This window comes from Rhodamnia argentea, chromosome 2 (genome assembly GCF_020921035.1).
Source record: "Rhodamnia argentea isolate NSW1041297 chromosome 2, ASM2092103v1, whole genome shotgun sequence".
In the NCBI taxonomy this organism is placed as follows: domain Eukaryota; kingdom Viridiplantae; phylum Streptophyta; class Magnoliopsida; order Myrtales; family Myrtaceae; genus Rhodamnia; species Rhodamnia argentea.
Genome location: NC_063151.1, coordinates 2,039,453 through 2,048,038, shown reverse-complemented (window position 1 = coordinate 2,048,038; position 8,586 = coordinate 2,039,453). Strand labels below are relative to the sequence as shown.

The 8,586-nt window shown below is 45.0% G+C and overlaps 1 protein-coding gene across 1 annotated transcript; it reads left to right on the top strand.

Moving 5' to 3' along the window:
• The first annotated feature begins 4,893 nt into the window (after positions 1-4,893).
• On the top strand, positions 4,894-8,585 carry LOC115746286 (receptor-like protein kinase 7). Its single transcript, XM_030681988.2, has 2 exons — positions 4,894-7,710; positions 7,878-8,585. The coding sequence occupies exons 1-2, from the start codon at positions 5,160-5,162 to the stop codon at positions 8,273-8,275; spliced, it is 2,949 nt and encodes a 982-aa protein (XP_030537848.2). The 5' UTR covers positions 4,894-5,159; the 3' UTR covers positions 8,276-8,585.
• Position 8,586: the final 1 nt, after the last annotated feature.

The following is an 8,586-nucleotide window of genomic DNA, read 5'->3' as shown; positions in this document are numbered from 1 at the left end:
CAAGGAATGTAACTCTGTCAATTTGGGGCTGCTCATTTTTTCTATCTTCTTTTCATGCCAAAGCAGATGAGCTTTGCACTTAGAAAACTCAATAACAACATCGCTCTGTTCGCTAGAAATGACACCTTCTCGCCCTGTCGATGAGTCTATTGTGACATGTCGGTATCGTCAGCCACGTCAGATCTCACATTAGCCTATATACACAATCCGTTTCAATACGATTATCTGGCGAACTCGAAAGCAGAGCGAATTCAACACGCGTGAGTTTTTACACAGGTTGTTTTTCAGGGTCACGATCTCGCACGATTACAAAAATCCGATTACAACTAGTCAATACAAATGGCCAGCCCTAGTGGCCAGAAATTTAAGAAGGGACCAAAAAAAAACAAAAAAGGTCCGCCCCCGTTCTCCACTTTGATTCTTTGACGGGGAAAAGGGTCCCTTCCCCTTGATTTCTACACGTCTAGAAAGTTGGATGACCTAAATGGTGAGAGGAACCACCATTTTTTTTTCCTTTTTGCCCCACTTGTCTAGTCAATTCACCTGGACTTTATGCAAAACTGATAAGATAAAGTTCAAAGGAAGCTGCACTGTGGGTCGCTACTTCGTACCTTGGTTAAATGTCCTTGGACTTGTGAACGCGCACTGGACAAATGCAAAACGAATGGTCGCTCTCGACACAACAGACCGAAGAACCGATGAGATGAATCAAGTAGACAGAGTGTTTAATCCCAATCTTTTTTTTTTCATATGACCTAATCTCGAGCATAAAAAGGGAGATCTCACGTCTTTCCGTTGCGCGGAGAGCATGATAGCGCGAAATATAGCAAATCGCGTGTTATTAAGACGGGTTTGGAGTGGGAAAAAAATAGAGCGATGCGAAAACCCAATGGGGAGAGGGAAAAAAATCGAATGAAATAAGCATTTAAGGGAGTGCATGGCAACACATTTGTTCTAGAAATCAACTTTCGATCATAAATTAACTTTTTTCTACTTTTGAAGAGAAGTAAATTTTTTGTACTTCTTAAGATCTTTTTTTTTTTTTTGTACTTCTTCAAGTAACTTCAAAACTATTTTTCAAATAAAAAAAATACTCTAAAAGTAGAAAAATGAAGTTGTATGACTAAACGGACTTCTACTTCAGAAATTGTGTTACTAATCATCTTTCTGTTCTAGAAATATTGTTATGCACACTCCTAAATGCTCAATTACCACGAGGTAAAAATTGAGAATATATAGAGGAGGAAATATTATTTACGTTCATATTTTTCCTTTAATCCGACGGCCGACACGGCGTTACCTAAGTATCTCACTCGAGCTGTGACACTATTCTGCAAACCGGTTTTAGCAGTAATTAACATGGCATTTCTTGTTAATTACAGCTCGTCACCAACCAAGAAGGAATTAAAGCTTAGCGCGTGAACAATGCACCGATCGCGCGAGATCTTCTAGAAGGATTCCATTTACGTTTGGAGGATTATTAGCCCGAGATGGGGAGGGGCGCTTGCGCACCACGCGATCCTGTCGGGAGTCGGGGACGTATTCGCGGCATTATCCCACGTGCTCGTCGATCGTGTGGCCCATTTTCATATTTCAGTCAACGACGGCGGCTGGACGATCCCGAGCTTCGCCGACGCCTTCACTGTCGCTACAATCATTCACCATTAAACTATGGTGAACAATGTATGAGTATGACAAAAAAAAAAAAAACCATTGTCCGATGTGCCGACCAAAAAAAAAAATTATGGTCTAATGCAAACAAATATACATATATTTATTTGGTTATTTATGGACTAATGCTGCATTATCAATAAGGCCAACGCTATTTTAATAGGCCATTATCGAGCTTTTGGTATTAGCACTCTAATATTTTATTTCGTTTAGAAAAGCTCTCATGTCTGTCTTTTCAAGGTGCGCAAATCTCTTGATGCACTTAAGGGTAGATTCATGAATATGTGCCTCTTTCATCTCTTGCATCTGGATTGGAACCTCCATTTATCTTGATTCCCAGCGCTAAGAAGACCCACTAACCTTAAATTACGCTCCGTGATGGGCACTTGCTGGCATCTGAGCAATAGGTAAAGCGTCGATTGCTATTTTGTCCATACACACAATGCTAGCAGAGTACACAGATCGAATTCGCTACACATCCGATCTGAGAACATCTCGTGCGAACCGCACAGATAAGTGGAGATCAAGAAAAAAGTGTTTGTGTTTATGAAAAAATAACAAGATTGAAGGACCACACACACACACACACACACAAAAAAGGAAATAGAAGTAGGGGATTTTTTTTTTTTTGTGGTTCGTTTTATAGCTGCATTAACATCTCTTCGACCAGTTTCTTACACGATAGAAAGTAAAGACAAAAAAACGTGTCTCTCTGCTGAAGCTGAGAAGTCGATAGATCGAGATTGTCGGATTTGATTGCATTCATTTCCCCCCCAAAAGCGGTGAAGTGGGCCGTGCCCTCTGTTGGTGTCTCGTGAACCACTAGACGAAAAGCCAACCTCGTGCCTCTTCGCTGGGCTCCAGTAATGCCCTGACCAGCACGGCATTAACGTTATTTTTAAGGGTGATTGGTTCCTATCCGATCAGGTTCCCTTTAAAAATCGAGAATTAGATTGATGGTCTCGATTCTCAATTTTCTAAAATCGAAAATCAGATCATTGGTCCGGTCCGGTTCCTGGGCAATTCCATTGGACCGGACACATGCAAAAAAAAAAAAAAAAAAATGCACCACTCCTAACATGGAGCATATGAGTTTGGTTACTTTCAAAAAATAAAACAGAGTGTAACTAAAAAGATTTCTATATAGGAGAATAAAAAATAGAGAGTACCAATAACTTCTCAATTTGATAAAATTTCTTGAATACCCTTAACAAGTAAAGAAATGGTAACTTTTAAAAAAAAAAAATTCGATTGGTCCGGTTTGGGCGATCCGGTCCTAGGACCCTAGAACCAGGAACCGGACCACTCTCTCTAGAACCGGGAACTGGACCACCGATCCAGGCAGTCCCAGTCCGGGCGGTCCGATTTGCTTACCCCTAATTTTTTTCACAATAATTTTTATTTTTGATAATCATCCTAAAAAAAAGCCTATTCGATCCTCTAAAGTTCATCGCGTTTAAAATAAAATAAATAAATAAATAAAACCCGTCAAACTTATAAAAACATATAATCATGGTTTCCGATGGAAAATCTCAGTTACTAGACTGTTATCTTTCGTTCGATCCGACTCGATACGAAAATTGATACGTCAGGAGAAAACAAGCGTAAAGTACGGATGCGGCCAATTGAACTTAACCCGGTATGGTATGGTCACGGGCGGAGGCGAGGACAAGAGCAATAACGCTAAGAAAGCAAATAAGACCCGAATTTCCACCGCCGTAATAGTTTAATTTTAACCTAATTTGCACCTGGGGTGAAATGAACGAAAGCGAAAGCATACATCTCCAGCGATATTCGTAGAAAGCCGACGCGTGGACGGTGCTGATGAAGCGGAATCATACGGGACGGGCGCTGTAAATTATCGAAGGAAGCTTCCAACATGCGCATGCCTCCCTTTGATGGCTGATTACCCCATCACTACAGGACAAAAAACGTTGTCCCGCTCGACTTTCGACTTGAGTTGAGGTCTCTCCTTCAAGGTGGACCGCTCTTGAGTTATATTAATAATCAGGGGAGAGAATGTTTCGATATGCCATTGCCATGTCATTTACCGATGCATGAGCGGCGAACATTTTGTTACGCATTAATTCTCTTTGGAACGATTCGTTGCAGCGGTGGGATGCGCTTAATCCATACACTGAATTAGCAAAATTCTCGTGGGGAGTCGAATATTCGGTGTCCTTAATTTGAAACGGGGTGAGATTCGAATAGTGGCGCGAATTATTGGAGGTGAATTAGGAACGCTATTAGTACAAGATGTTAATTATGAAGTGCGGATGTGCCCTTGACTCGAGAAAATTTCAAATAAGAATTTGATGTGGACCTTATTTCAAAGAAAAGCTTGAAGTGTCTTCATTTTTTCAAAGAAATGCTTGATCGAGGGTATATTCGTCATTTTACATTTTTTTTCGAATTTTTATTTTTTTTTCTTTTTTTCCCTTCCCTTTCATCGATGGTCGGTCTCAGGCGATGGCCGGCCACCGGCAAAGGCCGGGCGTGGCTGCCTTTGGCCGTCGCAACCCTTGCCCAGGTGAGGGTCCACCACACTCGGGCGAGGCGAGCTCTTGCTGGCCCTCACTAGCTTCAATAGAAAAAAAAAAAAGAAAAAATTTAAAAAAAATGAAAAATGAAAAAAATACCTTGGTTATGTCCTTCTTTGAAAAAATGAAGACACTCCATGCTCTTATTTGAAAAAGATGTTATTATTTGAGATCCTTATTTTAAAATTTCCTAGTCGACTCTGGAAAGCAATTCTTCCAATATTATGATGCAAAACGTCGAGTAAGACGTAAGCCCATTCAATAGGTGGGTCGGGGTCGAAAATTGTCTGATTTAAATTGGCTCATTTAATCCGTTTTAATCTATTTATGTACAATATGAATTCAGAGACACATGCCCAACCCGTCTTGTACCCCAATCTGATCCAGAATCTACATTTAGTAATTTTTTTCCTTCAAGTTGTCGTTTTTGAATAATGGATGACTTTTCGACTGAAAAATGAAAAAGAATGGATGGCTCCACGGATTGGTTCCACTTTCAATTTGGGTTGAAAGTAGATTATTAACCGACCAATTTGTCATTCATATCTTTTGTGGGTTTACTTTTCAAAACTCATTTATGATCCGTATTTTGAGTTTAAGTTGACCCAGATGGCCTATCTAAATAAATATGGATTAATGTACGTGCTTGTGGCTCATTTTGATAGCTTCAAAGGGACGGTGAAAGTATCCCGCGCCCTTTCACCTCCGTTTGACTGTGGTGAACGAGCGAGTGACGGTGGCAAGCCGGCGATGATAAGATCAATCATGAGCAGGTCCAAAGTGCGATGTCGTTGTGCGAACTGCCCATCCACACTCGCCACTTAAAAATGGCCTCTTGACTTTGATTTCGTTCACACTTCCTCCGATAGAGAATCACTCCACCGCCACTTCCGCCGCCGGAACGAACGTGCCTCTCTCCTCCGCCCCTCCGCCCCTCCGCCTGCCGCCATGTCCGTCGCGAACCTCCCCCCTCTGTTCCTTCTCTGCTTCCTCGCCCTCTTCGCTCTCGCCAGATCCGACCAACTCCAGACACTCCTTGACCTATCCGGCGCGCTTCAATCCCCGAGCCCGGACGTCTTCTCTTCGTGGAAGCCGACCACGCCCTTCTGCAACTTCACCGGCGTCACATGTGATGGCGGCGGCTCCGTCGTTGCCATCGACCTATCCGGTCGTCGGCTGACCGGCGTCCTCCCTCTGGATTCCATCTGTACGTTGCCGTCTCTGGAGAGACTTGCGTTTGGCCGGAATTCCCTACATGGACCGATCACGAAGGGCCTGAACAATTGCGTGAAGTTGCAGTACTTGGACCTTGGCAACAACTTCTTCGCTGGCAAGTTCCCGGAGATATCCGCCCTCGCTGAACTGCGATATCTTTACGTGAACGGAAGCAATCTCAACGGGACTTTCCCATGGAGCTCGCTCAAGAACATGACCAATTTGGTCTACTTGAGCGTCGGTGACAACCCTTTCGGCAGCTTTCCGTTTCCAGGAGAAATTCTTGATCTTTACGAGTTGAAGTGGCTCTACATGGCGAATTGCAGCATCCAGGGTGAAATCCCATCCGGCATTGGGAGGCTCAACAAGCTCATCAATTTGGAGCTCTCGAGCAACAACATCATTGGCGAAATTCCTGCGGAGATTGGGAATTTGACCGACCTGTGGCAGCTCGAGCTGTACAAGAACCGCTTGACCGGGAAGTTTCCAGTGGGGATGAGGAACTTGACGAAGCTCGAGAAGTTCGACGCTTCTCAGAATTATCTGGAAGGCGATTTGTCCGAATTGAGGTTCCTGAGGAACTTGGTGACTCTGCAGCTGTTCTTTAATGATTTTTCAGGCCAAGTCCCAGTCGAGTTCGGCGAGTTCGAGCGGCTTGTGAACTTGTCGCTCTACACGAATAGATTGAGTGGCCCCCTGCCTGAGAAACTAGGCTCGTGGGCAGAGTTTGATTTCATCGACGTGTCGGAAAATTTCTTGACCGGGCCGATTCCGCCGGATATGTGCAAGCGGGGGACCATGAAGGAGCTCCTCATGCTCCAGAACAGGCTGAGTGGCGAAATTCCCGCAACTTATGCCAATTGCTCGACGCTGACTCGGTTCCGTGTCAGCAACAACTCGCTCTCCGGTCCCGTGCCTGATGGCATCTGGGGCTTGCCCAATTTGAACATTATTGATGTCGCCATGAATCAGCTCAAGGGTCCTATCACATCCGACATCGAAAATGCAAAGTCTCTCGGGCAGTTGTTCCTGTCCAAAAACCACCTGTCGGGAGAATTGCCGGAGGAAATCTCGAAGGCTGAATCTTTGGTTGCAATCGATTTGAGCAACAATCATTTCTCAGGGAGAATTCCGTTGAAAATTGGTGACCTGAAACAGCTGAGCAGCCTTCACATGGAGAACAATGTGCTCTCTGGCTCCATACCAGATTCGCTAGGCTCATGTGACTCGCTCAGCGACCTTGAAATGGCTAACAATTCACTTTCTGGCAAAATCCCGCCATCTCTCGGGTCTTTACCAGTGCTGAACTCGCTCAATCTGTCGGAAAACCATCTCTCAGGTCAAATTCCCTCGAGTCTATCCTCCTTGAGATTGAGCCTTCTTGATCTGTCGAACAACCGGTTAACCGGTCAGATTCCGCAGTCTCTGTCAATCGAAGCTTACAACGGCAGCTTCTCCGGCAACCCCGGCCTCTGCAGCTCCACGATCACCACCTTCCAGAGGTGCTCGCCGGAAACTGGCATGTCCAAGGATATCCGAACGCTCATAATCTGCCTCGTTGTAGTCGTGGTTCTCCTGTTGCTGTCCCTTGCTTGCTATGTCCAGTTATACAGGAGGGAGAAGGATCAAGAAAGGTCCCTAAAGGAAGAATCTTGGAATGTGAAGTCATTCCAAGTTCTGACTTTTACTGAGGATGAGATTCTTGATGCCATCAAGGAAGAGAATCTCATTGGAAAAGGCGCTTCGGGGAATGTCTACAGAGTCGTGCTCACCAACGGCAGAGAACTCGCTGTCAAGCACATTTGGAATACAGACTCCGGCAGCGGAGGAGGGCGGAGGAAGAGCCAGACCACGAGCCCAATGCTCAGGAAGCAGAGCGAGAAGTCACGGGAATTCGATGCCGAGGTGGAGACCTTGAGCTCCATCAGGCACGTGAATGTGGTGAAACTGTACTGTAGTATCACGAGCGAGGACTCGAGCTTGCTGGTCTATGAGTACATGCCGAACGGGAGCTTGTGGGACCGGCTTCACATGTGCCGAAAGACAGAGCTCAACTGGGAGACAAGGTATGAGATAGCCGTGGGAGCGGCCAGGGGATTGGAGTACCTGCATCATGGGTGCGAGAGGCCGGTGATTCACAGGGATGTGAAGTCCAGTAACATTTTGCTGGATGAGTTCTTGAAGCCTAGGATTGCTGATTTCGGGCTTGCCAAGATTGTTCAGGCCAATAGTAGCAAGGATTCAACCCATGTTATTGCCGGAACACATGGTTACATTGCTCCTGGTAAGAAAATGTCATTCTTTTTCATCTTTTAGGCTGATCGTGATCAAATCAAGAATGTGCAAAAATAAGAAATTCGAACTAGGAATGGTCAATTACTTTTAACTCGATAGAACTAGCAATGGCTCCCACTTCAACTTTAATCTTTGCGCCTGTTCTGAATGTTGCAGAATATGGCTACACGTACAAGGTGAATGAGAAGAGCGACGTCTACAGCTTCGGGGTGGTGCTAATGGAGCTAGTGACAGGAAAACGGCCAATAGAACCAGAGTACGGAGAGAACAAGGACATCGTGAACTGGGTCTCGAGCAAGTTGAAGACGAGACAAGACGTGTTGGGCATTGTGGACTCGAGAATCCCCGAGCCCTACAAGGAAGAGGCCATCAACGTGTTGAGGATCGGCATCCTCTGCACAACGAACCTCCCGAACCTGAGGCCCACTATGAGGAGCGTGGTTCAGATGCTGGAGGATGCGGAGCCGTGCAAGTTGGTCCGCGTCGTTGTCGAGAAAGACGGCAACGGGAAGGCGCTGGTCGCCGACAGCAGGAAGATCAAACCAGAGCCATGAAAAGCCTCGGGTCAAATCTCATAGGAACATAATTGGAAAAAACCTTTGGAATTTTAAACCCAGATTCAGCATAAGGTGCAGTTGAAGTTCTGAGATCCCTTGTAACATAACATAATTCCAAGAGCAAGAGCTTCCCAATAAGTCTCTCCCCAATGAGAGAGAGCTTGGAGTTCAAATGCAAGTAGGTTTTGAGTAAGGAAGTCCACGGGCTGAGAGATCTTCTTCCTCTTCTTTCTGTACAATATATTATTTCTGTAAGTCCTATGAAGGTAGTAGTTTTCGCAGAACAATAATCAGAAATGCTAGATGAT

Bases quoted from the DNA above. Each gene is read 5' to 3' on its own strand.
- LOC115746286 (XM_030681988.2), top strand. From the start codon at position 5,160: ATGTCCGTCGCGAACCTCCCCCCTCTGTTCCTTCTCTGCTTCCTCGCC. The intron at 7,711-7,877 runs GTAAGAAAATGT...TGAATGTTGCAG, and splicing joins ACATGGTTACATTGCTCCTG to AATATGGCTACACGTACAAG.